Source organism: Numenius arquata, chromosome 9 (genome assembly GCF_964106895.1).
Source record: "Numenius arquata chromosome 9, bNumArq3.hap1.1, whole genome shotgun sequence".
Lineage (NCBI taxonomy): Eukaryota > Metazoa > Chordata > Aves > Charadriiformes > Scolopacidae > Numenius > Numenius arquata.
Window position 1 is genome coordinate 5,114,745 of NC_133584.1, and position 21,942 is coordinate 5,136,686.

At 42.7% G+C, this 21,942-nt stretch overlaps 1 protein-coding gene across 1 annotated transcript; it reads right to left on the minus strand.

Moving 5' to 3' along the window:
• Positions 1-274: 274 nt before the first annotated feature.
• Positions 275-18,873, minus strand: SEC62 (SEC62 homolog, preprotein translocation factor). The gene is made up of 8 exons (XM_074153111.1): positions 18,815-18,873; positions 10,532-10,640; positions 10,034-10,139; positions 7,513-7,723; positions 5,811-5,903; positions 4,253-4,313; positions 3,357-3,476; positions 275-2,387 (listed from the first exon to the last, which is right to left on the minus strand). Exons 1-8 carry the CDS (start codon positions 18,848-18,850, stop codon positions 1,921-1,923), a joined length of 1,203 nt encoding a protein of 400 aa, XP_074009212.1. The 5' UTR covers positions 18,851-18,873; the 3' UTR covers positions 275-1,920.
• Between the last annotated feature and the right edge of the window lie 3,069 nt (positions 18,874-21,942).

Sequence of the window (21,942 nt, forward strand, 5' to 3'; positions counted from 1 at the left end):
AGATTTAGATTAGATACCAGGAAGAAATTCTTTCCTGTGAGGGTGGTGAGACACTGGCCCAGGTTGCCCAGAGAAGCTGTGGCTGCCCCATCCCTGGAGGTGTTCAAGGCCAGGCTGGATGGGGCTTTGAGCAACCTGGTCTGGTGGGAGGTGTCCCTGCCCATGGCAGGGGGTGGGAACTCAATAATCCTTAAGGTCCCTTCCAACCCAAACCATTCTATGATTCTACGATCCTCACACAATGCACATCTCGGTAAGGTACTGAAGGCAGTGACAGGAATTCGTTAGCTATTTTAATCAATGATAACACACAAGTGCTCAGGAGTCAATCCGTTTAGGTAACGGGTCCTTTAATTTTTAGCTATATTAAAAAAAAGTGATCCAATTTATCTGTTTCTTTTTGGAGTAAATATTCAGGAAATTTAAGAAGCAAACACACCATATCCATGAATTGTTTATCAACACACCCATGACGACGGATATATTTGCACAATCTGAAGAATTAGTATCTTCATCCAAAATGCTAATGCTGGAAGGAAGGGGAAGCAATTTAGGATAGGAAAAAAGAGTTCTCAAGTCAGTTATTAAAACATGGAGCTTACCCGCTCGGAGAAGATGAGCATTCGGGAGACGATCAGATCTCTAGTTACTGTTAAAGTCCTCTAGAGGAACGACGCCAAGTTAATGCTCAGTTAATCAAAACACACAGTAGATCCTCCAAACATCCAGCTGAAAGGGATGTGCAAGAGAAACTGCACAGACTACTGAAAGATATTTATAAACAAGTTATTAATGGTCACTTCATATTAGCTTTGAGTTACCTACAGTTCTGAACAGACGAATACTCTCCCGTCTCTTCGGTTTAAAAAGTATTCCAGTTCCAGAATATCGAAAGTTTTAACATTAAGGCATACATACAGCTATGTTGTTTGCTTTCATTTAATAAAGATCAATTTACTCAAATACATGGAATGTTGGCACAAAACTAAAGCTCTTGTGGAACAGCTACCGATCATACACAAATATTCTGTGAGGTCCTCTTGACTTGCATTTCTCTGATAGATACACCACAAAATGGCTTTCATAATACAAACTGAATGCTGGATCAAATCTCTAAATAATAAGTAGCAGTTAAAGTAAATGGTTTGCTTTATTTGTAAATTATGTACAGAATACATTTTTTTGTTGTTGTTGTTGTTTTAATTACGATGGAGCAGGAGAAAGAAAACAGCTGTAATTTCCAAAGGGTGCTGCTTCCTTCACCTGCTGGAGATGACACCTTTCTCTGAACCGATGTACAAAACCAGTTTGGATTTCCTCAGTTGCTGGGCACACAGTCTGAAGAGACAGAGGACACTGCAGCCACGGTCAGCGCTACCAGCTTTTTCTATTTTCAGCAAAAATACTTCTGCTAAAACTAGGTTTTTCTTAGGAAAGTTTTCACAATCTTTTGAAAATAAAATCAAGAAGAAATATCAAGAAAGCTGTGGGCTAAGAAGGGCTTTACCTAACTAGCTATCAAATGAGTACAACTAGGAATAATCTGAGATTTGGTCATTCAACTTTTACCTGTTTTACAAAAGCAAGTTTGAGAAGCGGAACTAATTGACCGGTTATGCAAGTACCAGAAAATTACATTTTTCAGTACATCTGAGGACGATCTGGGCAATCTATCAATCAATAGAAAACTTGTCAGATTGATAAAACTTCCGTCAATGGCTATTAATGATTAACAGTACCAAGTAATCAAGTTAATGGTTAAAAAAAAAAAAAAAATAATGAAGGAACTAGATATAAAACTGTTTGGTAACATGTATATTTCAGCAAACAAAGATGCTACTGTATGGTCTATGTTTTGGTGATCAGCCAACAAAGAAAATCCAACCATTTGCACATACTGAGTCCCAAACCCACAGTGAGTTATGATTTTTCGTGTGAAGGCCTACTTTCGTTATCTTCCTCCTCTTCCTCTTCACAATCCCCTTCATCTGTTTGCTGTTCCAGTTCTTCTTTTGTGATCATTTCAAAGTCGTTTCCGTTTCCACTACTGTGCTGGGACCTGTCGTCTTCACGCCTGTCACTGTCAGTGTCTGAATGTCGCTCTCCTCCCGAGCCGTCTGTTCCCGAGTTCCTTGTTGCTTCTGTTTTCCCATCCTCTTCCTCCTTCTTCTCACTATCTGATTTCTCCTCGCTGTCGTATTTTTGCTGCTTTTTGGATTCTGATTTTTCCTCTTTCTTTAAGTCTGCTTTTGGTCCTTTGTATTCATGTGTGTACAGGGGCCTGAAGGAGTCAATGAATCCCACGTCTGCGGTGAGATTTGGCAGGAACCAGAAGTGATGCCTTCCTCCAGTGATGAGCCAGATGATGAGGAAGAGGATGCAGCGAGCTGTATAAAGAAGGAAAAGGAAAATTTGGGGTCTTATTATAAACACCACTAACACCCACCCGAAGCCAGGGGTGACCTTGGGGGAAAAAAAAAAATCATAGAGTCATGGAATGATCTGGGTTGGAAGGGGCCTTAAAGACCATCTAGTTCCCACCCCACTGCCATGGGCTGGGACACCTCCCACCAGACCAGGTTGCTCAAAGCCCCATCCAGCCTGGCCTTGAACCCCTCCAGGGATGGGGCATCCACAGCTTCTCTGAGCAACCTGTTCCAGTGTCTCACCACCCTCACAGGAAAGAATTTCTTCCAGAGATCTCATTTAAATCTCCCATATTCAGGTTAAAACCATTCCCCCTCCTCCTATGATTCCACTCCCTGATCAAGAGTCCCTCCCCATTTCTCCTGTAGCCCCTTAAGGGACTGGAAGGGGCTCTCCCTGGAGCCTTCTCTTCTCCAGGCTGAACAGCCCCAGCTCTCTCAGCCTGTCCTCACAGCAGAGGGCCTCCAGCACCTCTGGTTCTGCAACATCGCTGCAGAACAGTTTGTTTTCACCATGTCTCCCCCACCCCATTAACATTGTATCTATGATTTAGCTCTTAATCCCCTCTGCTGAAGAAACACAAACCCAAGAAAGCTTAAAAATCCCGGTTACACCATTGTCACTCCTCAATTCTTATTTACAGTTCTTGGGTATGTTTTGCCTTTTTTTTTAATTATTATTTTTAAACAGAGGCTGTAAACAAATCTTCACTGTACAGGAAACACCAAGAGGTGACACACACAAGCGCGTGCTTTCTGTCTGTGGCACAACCCTGACACCCGGTGGCCGGGAGGGAAATCCATGCACAGGATCAGCCTGGCTAGTGCTGACAAGATAGTGACACATCTTGGGCCACCTTTCAGAAGCAGGCTGCCTCTCCGCCCTTCCAGACTTCCCCTGCTGATAAAGTGAGGATGAGCGACACTTACCAACGGCAAGGAGAAGAATACTGGCGACAAAACAGCCCGCACCTACGCTGAGGTAATAAACACCAACACGCATTTCTGCTGGCCAGAGCGGGAACAGAGTTGCAGCTATAACGGCAATCACTGAATAGAAAGATAAGGAGAAAAGCATGAGAAGCACAATTAGTTTTTCCTGCTACGCACAAGAAAAACTTCTAGGCTCAAGGCACTGGCTTAGCGTAGCGTGAGTTACTGACAGTATTTTGGGCCTTCACTGAAACCTTGTCTAGTCCCCCTGCTCCTGTTCTCATGCTCGTTCCACGCTCAGCAACTCCACGTCGCTGGGTGGGGATCGCGGTGGCCCCAAGGACTGGCCAAAGGCCTGAATATGGCCCCAAGGGATGACCCGCATTCTCGGGAAAGGTGGTTCTCTCAGGGCGAGGACACTGGAAGGTACAGGTCAAGGGCAATACAACGATCTGTTAGCTCACTGATGTCAGTTAGCATCAATACTAATTTAGATTAAAAAAATAAAATTAGCTTATTAGGCTTACCCTACACTAGGGTCACAAAGGTATCATTTGTAGTTTAAAATAATTCCTTTAAAATCTTTCACATTTTTATATAAACCACATTTGTCTGTTGGGCAATTTGTTAGTTTAAAACAACAGAAGTGAACAGCTTGTGCAAGCTCAGACAATTGGCTACGGCATGTTTCAGGTTTGGTTTTGTTTGTTTTAAACACATGTAGCCCGTCTGCCCTGAGATCAAAATTCATATAATATGATCGGTGTCAAATCGTGCTGGAACTGAAGAGCAGAACTTTGTCCAGAAAAAGACAAACCTCTCCCGGGACAGACAGGCCTGTTGATACTACCCCTAAATTTACAACGTGCTCACTAATATCTACTCTTACTTACCGAGCACAAGTCCCATGGCAAAAGTTTTAAAGTGAACGGGGTCATAGATCCACACATAGACCTACAACAGAAATAATCTGGTTTACGCTTGGGAAACAAGCTGATAAATGATTTCATTTATTCCCTGACCGTAACAGCTTATTGCCGTGCTGTCACACTTGGTGCCAAACAGAGGGCCCCATGGTCAGCACTGTACCAGGGCAAGGCCGTGTGTCACAGGCAGGGCTACACCTGGAAGAGGTTTCTGCCAGCAGAAGAGATGACAGGCAGCCCAGGGGCTTCACGCCTGCCTGCCCACACCGCTGCCTTTGCTGGGGGCTGATGATAATCTGAGCCTCCTGGCAGGAGGCCGAAGGACACCGTGGTGCTGGGGCAGGACACGACACAGCGCTGGAGGCTTCCAGCTGAGATTGGGGAAAGGGATGGGGAAGGAGTTTCCATACTGTGTAAGAAAAACAGTGGAAATCTGAGACTGGATCTCTCAAAGAATTAGTTCATGAAAGAAGTTGTACCCAGAGTAACTTACAGGTGATGTAAAATCCCGGGGAAAACAATCAGACAGTAAAACCGATAGGGAAATGAAAGATTCAGAAATAGCACTGAACTGAGGATGCTTTTATCTTTCTTTAGTCATTAATGTTGGTCAGCATGAAGCCAAAAAAACTTTTGTAAAGAAAAAATGTCTCAGCTCCACCAAGTGGAAACACAAAAAACCCCAATACTTCAGGCTTTGAAGAGATTCCCTCAAGACAAAAAAAACCAGACTGAACATATGGAACAAAGCAACCAGCTGAAATGCTCAGATCAGCGTTAAGTCCTATTTGATGGCCTCAGATAAGTGTAATTGTACCCTCTGTTCCACCGCGCCCTGTTATCTAAATGTCCATGCTTGTACCAAACGTTTGTGAGAGAACTGTGGATCCCTCTGAAGCAGATTTGCTCAGCCTTATTAAAAAAAAACCCAACAAACCTTCTCGGTGAAGTGCAGGAGTTCCTGGACTAGAAAAACAGAATTTTTTTTTTTTTCTTACCAAACTAAACAGTTTGAATCTTAACTATTAACTGTGAAAAGAAGCTGCTGATTACCAGGAACCAGCAACCCCCATGGCAGATGTGTTAATAGGAACTACCAGGAAACATTTCAGCACGATGATGGCCACGGGATGCTTTGGGCTGGAAGAGACCTCAGGTGGTCTCTAGTCCACCCTCCTGATCACAGTGGGGCCAGCTGCGAAGCTGGCCCAGGCTTCTGGGGTCTCACCCAGCCCAGTCCAACACCCTGTCACACTCCAAGGACAAACATTTCACCACGTGGCTGCTAACACCTCAACAACTGGAAATTACGTTTTCTTTTAGATGTTCTAAGTCGCTGTCCTACGTTTATCTGCCTCTAACCTCCTTGCAAGTACCTGAAAATCTGATGTTTCAAGATCAGCCATCAAATTGCCATTAATTTTTCTTACATGTCAAGAAAGAGTTTGCAGAAACCCAGTAAATGAACCTATTACCTGACAACAGCACATTAGCACTAAAGTTAGAAAGTACCCATCAATCTTACCTCATTTCCATCCAAGAAAACTTGGTCTTCGTGGGGCTCAAGTTTAAATTTCCTCTTAGTTTCCTTTTTCTTGGGTGTTCCTGGGGCCTCATCCTGAGGACAAACACAAAATATGTATTTTTTTTTTTAAGAAGGTTTTAATTTCCAGTATTTTAATATATTGAGTCTGATAACTTCTCACAAACTTAAGATCATTTTCATCCTTTTTAAGTAAAGATGCTTTATTGCCTCCTGTTCTCATTTATTACCAAGTTGGTACCTCGAAGGTAAAGAAAAACTGTAAGGAAAGACAAATTTTGTTTTTATTAAGTGTCCAAGGACTAGACTATGACTTCAGGATTACATTATGTCTTCAAACGCACAGCAAAGCTCTGCTGATATTAACAGAAAGTCTGCACAAAGATCAAGAACAAGGTACAACACTTCATCATCACCAGCTTTATTAGAACTATTTGGTACCTTGGTGAGGATTTACCACAGAGGCATCCTGTCAGAACAGCTTCTGCCTGTTTATTATTCTCTGTCCTCCTCAATCTCTTTTTGGATCTTGTGCTTCCTCTCCCCTGTTTCCTGTCTTTGCTTATTTCCTTTCTTCCTGTCTCCTGTTTCCTTCTCTTTGCTTATTTCTTTGCTTGAAATTAACTTTCTAATTTTTGTTCTGTGTTGTTGTTCAAGTTACTGCCCACTGGTTTATATAATCCGCTAAAATATCAGTTCAATAATTAATGATTAGTTTAAAAATTAACATTACATCTAATAATGTAACGCTCCAGATGACGGGAAATTGGAGCAGTTCGTAACTTTCACATTCAGCATTTTAAAGTACCTCCAAAGTTCAGTAATCTTATATTGGATTCTACGTTTAGACTCCCAGCAAGATTGTTTTGGTTATAATTCTTTTATTAGCCATGTAGCTTTCTTCTGAGATCTCCATCTTTGTACATACAGACTATACCTCTCTCTAAATGTGTTATTATTTTACTTCCCGAGTGTCTGAGTGGGAGTAACTTTTGAGCACTATCCTACTGCCACTGGATTCGTACCGAAAAAACACATCCCTTCATCAAGTTTCTCCCACAGATTCCTAACATTTTCATTTAGGAATTCTGTTCTGATAATAAAATAGATCAGGAGTGAAAACATGAACAAGCACATGAAAAGTTGTACAGTAATAATAGTCTGAACTTTAAAGAAAAGAAAATAAATCAGAAAAATAAGCTTTATGCAGATGAGTAATGGAGCTGTCATACAGAAAAAGGGCCCCTATTACAGAGCTATTTACAAGCACCAAGTTATCAGGTGTTACATTCCAAATCTTCTTATTATGAAACATGGCAAAACTGTTCTTGTTTCACACGCGCGGCTGCGCTGCTTTGAGATGTCAGGTCCCGTGCACGTGTGTCACTCTATGCTAACGTTCAGTCGTACAGCGCGTCACCGCCTGCTGCGACTGGGGAGAAGTAGTTTTTGATTAACTCAGTCCACATTAGAGGATGACGAGGTACCCAACGGCCCATCAAAATCAGAACAACTCCAAAGTTGTGGGTGTTTTTTTTTATTTTAGGCATGAAAACAAGCACAAGAGGCATGTCATGTTTTAGAACCAACCAACCAACCTTATTTTTAAGCCAAAGTCGTCTTAACAATGGGGTAATCTATTCCCTGTTTCAGATTTGTCTCTTCTCTTACAGCCAGTACTTACCTTCTTACTCTCCTCCTTTTCGCCATCCTTTTTCTTTTCCTTTTCTTTCTCCTTCTTAGTTTTTTCATCTTTGCCGCTTTCCTTCTTGCTCTTTTTCTCCTCTTCTTTCCCACTCTCGGCCTTTCCTTTTTCCTTTTCTTTCTTTGTGTCCTTGTCAGGTTTCATTTTCATCACTTTTAACGCTCGATGAAAAAACTGTTTCTTCAGGAGCCTTCAAACAAACAAACAAACAAAAAATCAAATGAGACATTTAAGTGTGGCTGCGATAACAAGGTTTACACTCAGTTATGTTATTAGATACCATTCTAGATTATCTATCTAATATAATCATCGATAGCATGACTGAAAAACAGAGGTCACCATCATCTACTCTATTTACAACTAAATACACCAGACACTTGACACAGGATAATTAGGTATCTATGGTCAGCGGGACACGAGGGTGTAGTATTTGATTGTGACCAACAAGTAACGTCCTTTTAGGACCACAGCCAAATCCAGAACAGGAGGAGCAGTACAGAACACTGCTCTTCAGACTGAGAGGAAGCAGCGGGCTGTGAAGCCCACGGACTCCTTCATACTGAAAATCCTGGTCCTACGCTCCAAATCCATCTGATTTGTCCCTGGTTTCTCTTATCTCTCGCTGCAGACCAAATCCTGACGCTGGGCTGCTTGTTAAATGAGGAAAACTCGCTGAAGAGAGAGAAGTCGTTCTACCAATTAAACTTACGTGGGTGCTGACTATCAAGGAAAGTTGTTTCAGGTACATAAAAAAACCTTCCTTCAGACAACTGTTGATGTGGATGCTCTTTCTAGCAACAGAAAATCGTGTGTTTGGGAGAAGCTTCTTTTCTTCACAGCTGGAAGTGTAGGGGACTCGAGTACTGAGCAGCCCAGGGGACAGGTCTGGCCTGTGGGACAGCTCTTGCACTTGCAGGAGCTGCTTCTGCCTCTGATGGAATATAAAAAGATGGGACTGTGTAAGACCTTCTGCTGAGAACCTGCAGCCACGGCGTCAGCATGGCCACCAGCCAGGGCCTGAAGAGGGACAGACCTTGACATAACCAATGAAGTGGTGGTTGCTTAGTGATTCCCTACTTGTTACCCCTCTATAGATCTGCTGAACAAACCACTATTGATGTGCCTTAGTTGTGACAAATCCTCTCAAAAGAAAACTCACTGAACTTAGGTCAATATCTAAGTGTACCGGGAGACCTTGTCTACTGGAGCAGCATTACGAATTGTTAGTTCCTTGCTTTAAATACACAACTGATGGATGCAGTTGTCATGGGATGAAGGAGCAGGATCTGGTATTTGGTTTTTGTTTGATAGGGCAGGTAAAACAAGGAACAGCCACACCAAGAGAGTTAAGGTATTTGTTTTTGATATGAACAAGAGCCTAAGCAGCCTCTTACACTGAAGGCACTAGTTCTGTATCAAGGTATTCCTCTACCCCTTCCAAAAGGCAAAGGAAGCACAGCGCTAACGTTTAAAACACTGAAAACGGTTTCAGTGACCAAAGGTGGCCTTAGCATTATTAGCAACACAGAAGCGAGTGAGAGAAACCAAACTGCAGACGTGGTACGGTGCCAAATGGATCATCAGGGCACGAAATGACACTGGTCATAAAAATCAGCGCCAGAGAACAGAGGGTTGAACTGATTTTCTTTGCACACTACGCAGGCGTTCTTTACGCTGCCGGAGCTCAAGGACTTCACCAACCGTCGTCTCATCTGATGCTTTAGTAACTGAAGAACAAACACATAGACTCCTGCCTCACTTCAAAGACTCTGGAAAGGAAAGCTTATTTTTCTTCTTGCATTAAAATAATGGTATTTTTTCCTAAACCTTCTTGAAGAAATGTGCAAAAGAATTAAAGTCCAAACACAGAATCAGCCCTGCTTCAGCCCTGGAACTGGGGGAAGAATCTCACCTTGCTGGATGGCTAACTAAAAGAGGCCAGAACAAAAGACTAAATATTAGCTATATTTTTTTCATTTCTAGGTAGCTTTCGCAGAGCTCTCCAAGTGTAGGCAGTTCCCTTAACCCTATGCATCTGCCCCAGATGAGGTATGGTCAGAATATGCTATTCAATCTCAACAAAGCACGTGGGAGTACACTAAGCAGCAGAGACAGGCCATTTGAGAGGCATCAGCTGAACCTCCAAGTCCAGCTTCTGCCATGATGGCAGACTACGGCAATGGGAAAGAGAGATTTGAGGGCTCTGATCCTACTAAATTAAAGTAACTATAAAATTCAGGAAAATTGTTTTGTTCATGTCGCTGCCCCAAGCAGCATAATGAAAGCATGAGAGAGTTTTGAGAATAAAAGATGGTGCAACTACACCGTTTCCATTTCTGGTGTGACACCCACAAACACAGTAATAAAAATACAATCATTATTTTCACATACAACCACAAGCAGAACGCATGGAGCATAAGCGAAATTGGTTCCTAAATAACTTAAGGCATCTTGACAACTATACTCATTAACAAAATTGATGAATTAGGCCAGGTCATACCTGTTGCAGTAATCGACTACAGACTCTCGGGTTGTAAATAAAGCCTCTTCTCCTTTCTTTGCCTTCGCCCATTTAGAATCCAGGAGGCAATCCACAGCTTTTGAGGCTAGAGGGGAAAATGGAATTAAAAATGCATTAAACTAATGACATTTATTTTAACATTTAGTCTACATTCCTTGAACCACACCAACCAGTCAGTCAGTTCTGGTGACGTTCTACATCCTCTCAATCTTTAAAGTAAGACTAACCACCATTCTGAAATACAGCACTCTTGACAACTATAAACCTTTAAATCACTAAGCGAAAAGTTTATTGTGTTTACTTCAGGCTGATAAGATTAATTTTATGGCTATCTAATACCTAGATAAAGTTTTCAAAACCAAACTGTAAGATCAGTACTTTTAGATAAAGGACTAATAATAAAAACAGACCAGCCCACCCCCCCCCCCAGTACAATGTTAGAAGAAAGTTTCATTCTCTGGTTAAAAGCGACCCTACCGATAAAATAATCAACTCGGTGGCCCATCATGTTGGTGGATTTTGTCGGACAGTTGAAACGCAAGTATTTAGCAACAGCCTTCTCCTCTTTGAATGGCTCACCGACCTCCTGCAACAGTAAAAGGGCAAAATGAATACAGTTTTAAACACACGGGAAAATAAACTATTTTGGGGTCAAAAATCAGATATTGCAACCTCTTCATTATTTTATGGCAATATATAAATAAGAAATAAAAAGTAAAAGATGTGAAAATAGGTCAAGTCATTTTTCCCAAGAACCTTGTGTCTACATAAAGCAAAAAAGCGGGAATTCTAAAGTTAGACGATCCGAAGCTAACGACTATGAGCTTATTTAACAGCTCTCTAAAACAGAGCAAGCTCAAGGAAGAACTGAGAGGAAAGCACCGAGCCCCTGGAAAGCCACTAAAGGCACACGCCTGGATGAAAACAGTTATGAAGCTGCGAGCAAAGAAAAACAACCGAGCGAGGAATGAGCATGTATGAAATGACAGCAAAGCAGGCACATCGAGAGAATACAAAGCAGCTTGAATTTCACGTGAAAGAGGAGAAAACCACGTTGAAAAGAAGCTGAAAGATTTGGCCAGAAAATGTCAGTACCGCTGCACGACTACAAAATGACTTAGATTTCAGAGCACCATTGAGGAGATTCTTCCCATCTGGAGATGAGGAACATCAGTGTGAAGCTCAGCAGGATGGAGTATGCAAACGTCAAAACAGCCGTTTTAGGAAAAGGGAGCCCTTAAGGCTGCACGCATTCCTAAATTCCATACATTTACCAACTCGCAGAGAGGCAGCAGAATTCAAAGATTTGTAAGACAGAAGGATGGAGATGGGCATTTTCAATTATTTAAAATTAAGACCTAATATTTGTAAGCAGGAAAGGAAGACCTTTCTAGTGTTCCTGCTTCATGAAAATATATCTGAAACAAACATTTGGCGTATTACACTGACTCATGCAAACTTTCTGTAAGAGTTCTTTTAATCAGCAATGCTTAATTCTCCAAATCCCACCCCACTTCTTGCAGATCAATAACTGGGAAACACTAGGACATCTTTTCAGACTGGCATCCCTTCTCTGTCCCTGCTCTTCTCATGCTGGCCAAAGAAATAGACTACAGAAGCCACAAAACTGATTGGTGATTTACAGGAATATATAGAATTCAAAGATTCTATTTAGAGACATAATGTTTTTAAAGGTCAATAAACATTTACAACCTCCATTACTGTTTTTCAGATGTATAATCATAATATCACAAGATGCACATTAAGTGGAAATGCAAGGTCAAATAGATGATGTTACACCAGAATAAAAACTTCAGATGGTGAGAGTTGTTAATTTTCAACAGTTTGCACAGCTAACTTTCAAAATCAACTGGTTAATGAATTATCCTTCTAGATGGGATTGTTGCTTTTCCTGTCTGAGGACAATTTTGAAGAGAATATTACAGACATAAGATAGCCAAGTTACCAAACGAACTCCCTAGTTTGTTAGTTCTGAGATTACTGACATTTTTTAAAGCCTAAATTCTTTATATGTATGCAGAAATATGCTCTCATAATCACCAGTTGGACATTTTTAAAAACATGTGCCTAAATTAAGCCAGATGATCCTAACAGACCTCATATAGATTAAATTAACTCTTTCTCCATGTTCAATCTCCCTTCCCCCCGCTTTTTTTTTCCCCCCCTTCTTTTAAAAAGCTGTATAAAACATCAGATAACACATAGAAAACTATTCCCTAACTGGCAGTGTGTGTAAGCACGTAATTTATATACTATGATGTCCCCTTATATGGTACAGTTGTACCGGTAATTGTAAATCACCAATGATACTACCAAATTTGGTACCAAAGCAGATTTGGTTTAATAGCAACAAAATGAGGTACAACGCATTTAAAGAAAATGAGTGAAGGTGTCCCATCGTTATCGCTCAGGTACCATGGGGAGTGATGACCACATGCAGCAATGGAGTTTGAAAATAATGCTATTTAATATTTTCTACCAACAAATTAAACTTGGAACCACAACTCACAGGGCAAATGTTCTTCTTCACAGCACAGACTGTAAAACAGTCAAGAGAAGCTGCAGATATTCCCATCAATGTTAATTCCTCTGCTAGGATTTTTTTTTTCCTAAAATATTTATGATTCTGCTGGGCCATGTGATGAGCTATACAGGCAGTGGCTGGCACCAGGAGATATATTTTTTTCTCCGATCGCTCCTTACTATCTATTGCTTTGCCCTCTTCTGTGGGATAGTTTCATAACATCCCAAACAAAAAAGCTTCCCTGTGAGAGACACTGCCACAGTTTATCTGAGCTCGTTCTGAGACAGTTTTCCCTGCAATTTAATCCCCATTTTTCATCCTATTTTCATCCCTTTAATTGCAGAGACAGGCTTCTCCTAAAATATTAAAACAGATGATAGATAGAAAATAATATTACATTTCCTGATAAAGTAAAATCAACAAAAGCATTGAAAATTTTAGTATCTTAAGGACAACTTTTTAAAGATGCATTTTAACCCATCTTTATGTTCAGTTGTAAAAATAGCCAAACACCAGGCATTTTAAGCCTCTGCATACATTTAGAAAAGGATTACACAAACGAGTCAAGAGGTAGTCCTCGATAAATTATAAAGCTTTGAAACAGATGACAGAGTCTTAAAAAGCACATGAAAACTTTCTGATAATTAAAGTTTGCTTTTATAGGATAGGCAGATTCAAGAAACATTTCAGGCAATATACTTCTGGAGTGTTGTAAAATGTTGTCTCAATTACAATTCTATGATTAAACTGTTTTCAATTAATAAAAAATAGGATAGTGTCAAGCTTCCAAATACTTCTATTCTAGATTTTGTTTTAGATCCTTGCATCTACTTTAATTTTATACATCAAAAAAAACCACATGCTGTCACTAGACAGCATGTAAAATATAGAGAATTGTGATCCCTGATAATTTACAAACTCTGGAAGAATGACATTAAAAATAAAATCCAACCCAATCTCTTATTTATCTAGCCAGAATTCCACCTATAGGAAGGTAGGAAAAGCAGTGCTCAGTCTGCCTACTTACTAGTTAATGCACTAAAATATTAAGATTTTAAAGAATAATTCTCCAGTGCGTTGAGATTTTCAAACCCAGTGACCTTCCAGACCCACTGAATTGAAAGAAAAACCCTCATCAAATGCACTTTTTACCGTTACCTCCCAAATCGAAGTATAGCACAGCGCATTCTGAACTTCCTTCAACACACTGATGTAGCTCCCATTAATTAAATCTCTAACTGGGACTGCAGCAGAAAAAGAGGCCTGTATCCATTAAAAATAAACACATCTGAACTGAGCTATTAAAATTAGCATGTCCATGAGCTTCCTTCCCCCTCTCATCTCTACCTAAGCATGACTTATTCAGGTTCTTTTACTCCTGGAACCAGTGTCAATGGATGTCAAAAGACCAGAGCATATTTGTGGCTTGAAATTTCACTCATTTTTTTGCCTCTTGGCAGCACAGTTGCGAGAAGCCAGGCACAACCCAAGACAGGATGATCTCCTTCCACAACACTGTAATGTAAACAAGGTTTCTGGAAAATCGGAACAGAGTAAATGATGACTATCACTAACAAGACAAGTTATTTCATGTGCAGACAAATGCATCACAAGGATTTATGCTCCTCAGTTTTAAAGGGGGTCATAAAAATTCTTTGATTTCAATAAAATGAAGACCTAGTTTAGTTCTTTGCTCTTACATCTGAGAACTTAAGACTTTCAAAACACCATCCCCCACAGAGGACTCCTGAAGTCTAATAGTTTATACAGTTTTCAGATAAGGAAAAGAAGAAATTTAAGCGCATTTGTCAGGTGCAGCCTGTTCTTCAGCTGAGAGGCTACGTCAGAAATGACACTGTGTCAACCTGTGTTCCATTTCTCACACCTCTCCTCACATTATAAGAACACTACAACTGCATTAGCGTTATCTTCTCTGAAGATGGTCTGAGCACATCAAAGCTTGGGCTGAATCACAAAATTATCTTTTTCCTTTCCCTGTTGACTCTCAGCACCTTAGACTAGAAGATGTTCTGTGGCAGGGGAGCAAGTACTCCTCATCCATCCTGCCGAAACATTTATACTTCTCCTAAAATATATCAAGGACAGAGAAAAAGCACACAAATTAGCATTATTCCATAGATCACCGGGTGGGAGTGGGTAGAGGGAGAAATAAACATATTAGGGTCTTAGGACGTGCTCTTAGGACTCTATCTATATTTTCTTCAGTGACTAATAAACATAAAATTGTCCGACTCTTGCACTGATGACCAGGACATGGATTGCCTGAGGTCTCTTAAAAGAAACTGTGTCAGAGCCATGCAGAGAAACCAGTTCTTCTGGATTACTGTGGCTATGTGCTAGCCACAAGACATTAACTTTTCTTTACAGAAAGCGATTAACACATATTTTTTGTCCTATACATATCCTATAAAAAGAAAGTACTTGTTTTCTTCCTTCTTTCTCTTCAGCCATCACTAATTTTTTTGAGCAAAAGCTGTACACATACTGAGTTCTAAAACACACACCAAAGGAGCAACGAAGCCAAAACATGTCAGCTTCAGTCCTCTTTACCTCTAGGCCAGTTGTTTTGACTTTTTCCCTTCCCACGTCCAAAAACGTAACTCAGATTTTCAAAAGACAGTGATTCTTCTTTTACCAGTAAGGGGGGCTGCTACTTTTAACTCCTATTTTGCTGCGCTTTCCCCTACCTCAATCTTTGTTTCTTCCTCCTCTATCACCTGATGCCGCTCACTTTCAAAGAAGTTATTTAGCCATTCTCCTTTGTTATCATCCCACTCAGTTTTACTAGAATTTGTGAGAAAAATGAAGACAAATAGGCAAAATGGATTAAAATCTGTCTTACTGGAAAAAAATGGCCATTTCTGAAGAGCCTTTCCATACTTGTTCACGAAAAACTGTAGCACAGGAAGCTGCAATGCAGCTGTTGCACATTTTCTTTCCAGCAGAGCTCAAATCAAGACACGACAGAACTGCAGGGTACAACAGCTAACACTCATTAGTAATGTCCTTCATCAGGAGAATCTCAAAGCTTGAAAACAGTGACTCGAGAAAAAAAAAAAAGGCAACAAGGAAAGCACGTATCATTAATGGCACGTACACGGCATTTATGCCACCTCAGCCATCAATTTGCAGTGAGACATTTGCCTAAGAACTGTTTTCTCTCTTCATAAGAGCAGTATTTATATGCATTAACATTTCTAGATCAGAGGACACAGCACTAAGGTGTTCTGTAAGTGCTATTAATCGCAAGACAAAGATAAACCAAACTTCACATGGGCAGAATAAAACTGCGCACAATGGAATCTGGCCAATGTAATTAAAACTTAATGCCTACTTAACAGTCAAATTGCAGACCTGCCAACAAAATGCCACGTGTTACCCAGCTGAACACTTGTCAAAGTAACCAACTCTGAAGATTCTGTGCTTAAGTGAATATTTCAGGATACGTATGGAACTGTATTTTTTTTTTCCAAGAGATGAAATAGCTTTGATCAGGTTCCTGGAGTAACAGGCATTCAAAGACATCTCCTATCCTTTGAGATGTATCTGTCTAAAGAAAAAATATTAAATTAACCATTAGACAACATATGTTATTTTTTTCTTTAGTAAGTCCTTTACACACAGCAAGCATTCTTGATTTTCAGATACTTGAATCATGAGGGGGTCCCGCTGGCTCGAGCAATCTGCATCCTACTCTTTTCTGCATCCAGTCTCTTTTCACTACTGGACGTCTTAAGTAATCTCCATGTTAATTACAAGTAAATTACAGGAATGACACTTTGAAAACTTTACCTCTAAAAAGTCTTTATTCAAACTTTTGAAGTTAAGATTTCTGCAACGTCTTTCAGCTTGTTGCCAGCAGAAGAGTCTAAACTACGCAACAGAAGTTGGGCAATGTGTCTTTTTAGGAAAACGCATTCTATATAACATGTCCTTCCTGTTACCACTTCCGATGGAAAACACAGAAAGTAGGCTCGACAGGACTTTGAACCATTTTATCAAGACCTTTTTTCACGTCTCATCTCATGTGTAACTCGCTGATTCCAATCTTGATAGACATAAAATCCTATAAAAATTATGCATAACCCAGGTTCTGTATGCACAGTAGTTGTAATTCAACTCTGTAACACCAGCCTCTTCCACAGCTAAATACACCGTCTCCTCCTAAGAACCATACTCTTGTGAAGAAATACAGCTCTACTTAATGACAATGGAGCATGCTAATGTCAGACTTGCATACAGTATGATAAACAGTCTCTTTATTAACAGACACCACCCTAAAATAAGTACACACTTCCAAAGCACTTGAAACAGCTACAAATAAACATCCCTCAGTTTGATTTAAAAGAAGAAATTTGCAGCATTATCCTAAAACACAATAATCAGACTGTAACTATGCTGATAAAGTTCAAAAAGCTTAAAAAAAAAAAACCAAAACCAACTACCAAGAAAAATACATGTTGTTTTACTCACAGACCTATTTAGAACACCCTCTGGGCATTCAACAGTATTCTTTGTTCACCCTCTCCTCTTCCCATTGTTGTTGACATACACTGGGAAGCTACGAAGACGCAATACACGTTTATCTGCATAATTATATCCCAAATTTAGGCCACAATCTTAAACCTTAAGTGTTAACACCCAGACATCGATTTAATTACTAACAATCCGGGAAATACTTTTACTGCTAACAGGCTGGAAATTAAGCATGTGCTTAAGTGCCTGCAAGACCACAGCCTTGGGTATTATACAAAACATTAAATTACATTTAATTTGGTTTTCATGGATGCTTTACTGAGCTATTGTCATCCTTGGTAAGGGACAGTCTATAACGATTATGGAAAGAGAATAATTCTGTAATGTTTTACGATAATTCATTGAATGCCTGTGATTGATAAGGCTTGCTTAACAAGATTCTGATTAATTACTCTTCGCATTCCCTCCCCAGTAATTTGAATTAAAGGGAAAAAAGGAACCATGACAAGTACAGACACATCATCTTCTGGGGGAAGGGAAAGAAAGGAAAGCAGAGAGATGACATATGCAGTGTACACTGTCGAACAGCTCTGTGATTTCTCTTGTGAATATTATCTCTGCTTACAGCAGAGCAATAAATCCCAAACAAACACTATTTAGGCTTAGGGTTAATAATACGTAACAGTAACAGGCATTATAGGAACTGATGCTGTAACTATGCCCAAAACATGCTTTAAGAACTCTGTAAAACTCACTGTTAAATTGATAACATTGAGAAGTCCTGACTTCCAAGTAAGTGAAAATACCTAAGCAGTCTCCACTTTGCCTTTAAGTGACACCATATAATTATCACTACATTTTAACATGATCTCAAAGCTGATTAGGTCTATTTTTAGAGGCGGTTGTTTGTTTATGTTTTCTAGAAACAAATTTCCTTTCCTCACCACATCATTTCCTGGCTGGGGCACGTTTGTTTTTAAGATGCTTATACCATCTGTCCCCGTGTCTTTTCCTTACGAAGGGCTGGAACAGACAGGCTGGGTGTCAGCTCCTGGCTAAGGTGGCTGCTCGCCTGGGTATTTTGAGTGTTGTTAACCACATTAAGCTATTGTTCGACACCTGTAACGGGTGAGATCCTAATACGGCGATTAAAAATAGGTTAACAGCTGGAAATCTCGCTCTCCGGTCACCAAGACGACGTGCTTTTTGAGGGCCCGGGCTCTCGGTTACCGGGAGGCCGGGCTGCCCGCCGGCCGCCCCTCAGCCCCCGCCGGTACCGGGGGGTCCGGGGACGGCGGAGCCAACGGCACCCCGGAACGCCCCCACCTCCGCCGCCGCGCAGCGGGCTCCAGTTTTTCCACGGTATTTACAAATTTGCTAGAAAATTCTGAGGTAAACCTGTCTCCCCCGGTGCCAACCCGGGCTTTTACCGAGCTCCGGTGAGGCGCTCCCGGCCCCCACGGGGCTCCCGCTGCCCCGGCGGCGACCGAGACCGGGGCGCTTCCCTCAGCACCGCCGGCCGCACAGCACCGCCCGCCGCCTCCTCGCAACGGCACGGCGTCGGGGCGGGGAGGGAGGCCGCAGAACCGAAGAGGGGGAAGCCCCTCTGAGAGCCAGCCGGGCCGCCCGGAGAAGCCGGGCCGCCCTGAGGACGGGGAGGGGGAGCCGCCGCCTGGGGAAGGGGCGCGGGCCGGGAAGGGAGGGAGAGGCTCAGCTACCTGGATCCGCTTCCTGTGCCTCCGCCGCTCCGCCATGTTGTCCCCGTCTGCTCCGCCGGTGACGTGGGCCGGGGCGGGAGGGGGGGGGGGGGGCGGTGGCGGCGGCCTCGCGAGAGGCGGCGGGAGCCGGTGGAGGGGCGGGAAGGCCGCGCCCCCTCAGCCCCTCACGGCGCCCGGCAGCGGAGGGAGGTTCGCTCGCCTTAGCCCCTCACGGCGCCCGGCAGCGGAGGGAGGTTCGCTCGCCTTAGCCCCTCACGGCGCCCGGCAGCGGAGGGAGGTTCGCTCGCCTTAGCCCCTCACGGCGCCCGGCAGCGGAGGGAGGTTCGCTCGCCTTAGCCCCTCACGGCGCCCGGCGGCGGAGAGGCCACCCGCCTCAGCGCCTCAGCCCCTCACGGTGGCGGAGGGAGGTCAGCCCGCCTCAGCCCTTCAGCCCACCTCGGCGGCCGGCCCTCGCCTCAGCACCGTTGCCGGGCGGTGCCGGGCTCTGAGGGAAGGCCGGGTCTGTGGGCAGCCCCTGTTGTTCAGAGGCATCGTTACACGCCCGCCGGCCGGGCTGGGCCCCCGTCGGGCTCCACTACAGCCGTCTGGTTAATGAGAAGCTCCCCGGCGGGGGAGATGGAGCCTCTCCTGCTGCTGTGCCGGAGCCTCACCCCGCCGTGCTCAGGTCCCAGCAGCTAAAGTCCAACTCCCAAATCGGTACTGAGGCCTCTCGCTGCCCGGTTCCCTCACAGGCAGCCGGGGCTCCACCTCAGGGCCGGAGGCAGTGATCTAGCCGAGTGATCCAGCCATGTCCTGGACAAAGCTGGGGTGCCCGTCAGCGCTCAGAGGGGTCACTTGGTACCAGAGCTAGCCCATCCCACTGGAATTAAGGTGCTCCAGCTCTTCAGCAGTAAAAATTTATATCTTTACTTTTGATACTCCCTACATAGGATGCTAGGCCTTAAAAGATGCTGGATGTAACAGGCCTTTGTTAGTTGTTACCTAATTAAACACGCTCTGACCACGCGGGCCTTTCTCGTATACCTACAGAATTCAGTTCGGAAAGCAGCCCGTATGGAGTGAAATGGCCCTTTGTCAGCGGTTGTCCCGCATGCTTTCGCTATGAGGTCACCCGAGTTAGCAAAGCGTATAATGGTTTATCCTGGCTCCATGTTTCCAAACCGCACCCTGGCACTTTGGGATGGAAAAGTATGTGCAGCGCTGTATCGTCTTGTCCAGTCTTTTCAAATCTTGTTGCCCCTTCCTGCTCCTACGATTTTGGAACTTCCCCGATTGAAAACTGGGTAATTAAAACCCTAAAATTGTTTCCAGCAGCGTATTTGCCCCTGAGTCACCGTGCCAGTTTTTGTGTTTTTTCTGGTACGGTGTCTTCTTCTTTTGAATGTTTTCCTCTTGCTGTTGCTGGGCAGAAAATCTATACAAGTTACAAATTAAGCTGACTGACTGCAGAGCGAGTGAACTATAAAAGTATAATTCAAAAGATAAAGTTGTAGGTATGGGGAATTAAAGTTTTTATGATTACAATAAAACAAAGCCTCAGTAAAAGTAGGCAAACTGCATTTATTAAAAAAATACATTTTTTTTAGGTTGGCAATCATTCTAACAGTTATTTCATGTGGTTAACCTACAGTAACATAAAAGCACAGCTGAAATTGAGGCTTTCTTGTGGAAGAAGTTTTAGCCATCTGTAACTTAGGGCTTGCTAATAATACACAATGCCTTCAGTAAAGGTTTTAGCATGGTGTAGCTCGAAGCCTTTTCAGAGCCTCTCTGCTATCCCTGCGTAGGCACCGGCTGAACTTCAGCTGGGAAACTCCTCCCTGCTCCATGGGAGAGGTTGTTTGGAACCACACTCCTGTCTGCTCGCTGCCCTCCTCGTGAAGAGCACAATCACCTCGTGATGTGTCTCGTTCCAGATCATCATCCCTCATACCTCTGCTTTCAGGCTCTTTTAAGATCTTACTTCCCATGTGCCCTCTGTCTCTTGGAATAAACCCACCTTTAATGCTTAGCTCTTCATTTTGGGTTTTTTTTGGGGGGCATGGTATATTATCTGCAGCACATCAAGCTGTTTGGTGCCAGAAAAGCACCTTGGATCTCTGGTTAATCTCTATTTTCTTTTTTTTTTCCTCCAGAATATTTCACTAATTTGCAGGAGCTCTTCCCAGGCCAGTGGGGTGTGCAACACAGAGAGCAAACCAGTCACTTCAAGCAGACCTGTGGAAAGGATCGAGGGATGGAAAGCAGGCCAGGGAACGTGTCCTCCAGTCTGAGGCACTGGATGGTGAACTTCCTACCGCTGTGGGGCACAGAGTCGATCAAGACTGAATCTTATATGGGGCGAGCTTATTTGCAGCCACCAGTATGGTGGGAGAACAGGAGAGAAACAAGTGGCTGAAGCTCAAGAAAGCCAGGGAGTGGAAGTGGAGGTTCCAACTGATTGCGTTTAAGGTTAGTGTCCATGTCAGCTGTAGGGCAGGCTGCAAAAAAAAGCATTTCAGAACCCTGCAGTAAAGTTACAGCCCCTTAAGGGCCAACCGCCACGTTGATTAGAGTAACGTTTCAGAACCATGACCGCTTAAATTACTGTTTTGAAGGATATTGCATGTAAGTGGAGTGGTTTCCTTTTTCAACTGAAGCCACACTGACAGCATTTCATTAGCCTCTTTTCCCTCCTCCTCCTCCTCCTCTTTACCCCAGCTGTGTGATCTAATACAGCAATATGGATGCTGGAAACTTGGTTCAAAAAACAGCTGGATACATTAATGAAAAAAAATGCATCATGAGCAATTAAATATAAAAGCTATCTCTGGTTATCTGTGTGATGGGTCCCTGGATATAAAGGGGGTATTCTGAGATGTTTGCTTTGTTCTTATACTCTGCTTTAGGTATCTTCTCTTGGCCTCTGAGGCATGACACCAAGTTAGCTGGTGTTCTACTCATTCTGGTACATATTTTCTTATACTCTTATATTCACTTATTCCTGGCAATTTATCAGCATTTGTGCTATTGGTAGTCTCATTCTTTTGGACTCAGTGTCTGTCATCCTGGATCCATAAGATGATATCATCTTACCACTATGGCATAGTTAATATGCGCCAGAAGTGCAAGGCCTACACATTGGCAAT

What these genes read in the sequence shown, in the direction of transcription:
- SEC62 (XM_074153111.1), bottom strand. Translation starts at nt 18,850, where the DNA reads ATGGCGGAGCGGCGGAGGCACAGGAAGCGGATCCAG. An exon ending in TTTTCTTGGATGGAAATGAG is followed by an intron (nt 4,314 to 5,810) that starts GTAAGATTGATG and finishes TTTCTGTTGTAG; the next exon opens with GTCTATGTGTGGATCTATGA. An exon ending in TGCCATGGGACTTGTGCTCG is followed by an intron (nt 3,477 to 4,252) that starts GTAAGTAAGAGT and finishes CTTTCTATTCAG; the next exon opens with TGATTGCCGTTATAGCTGCA.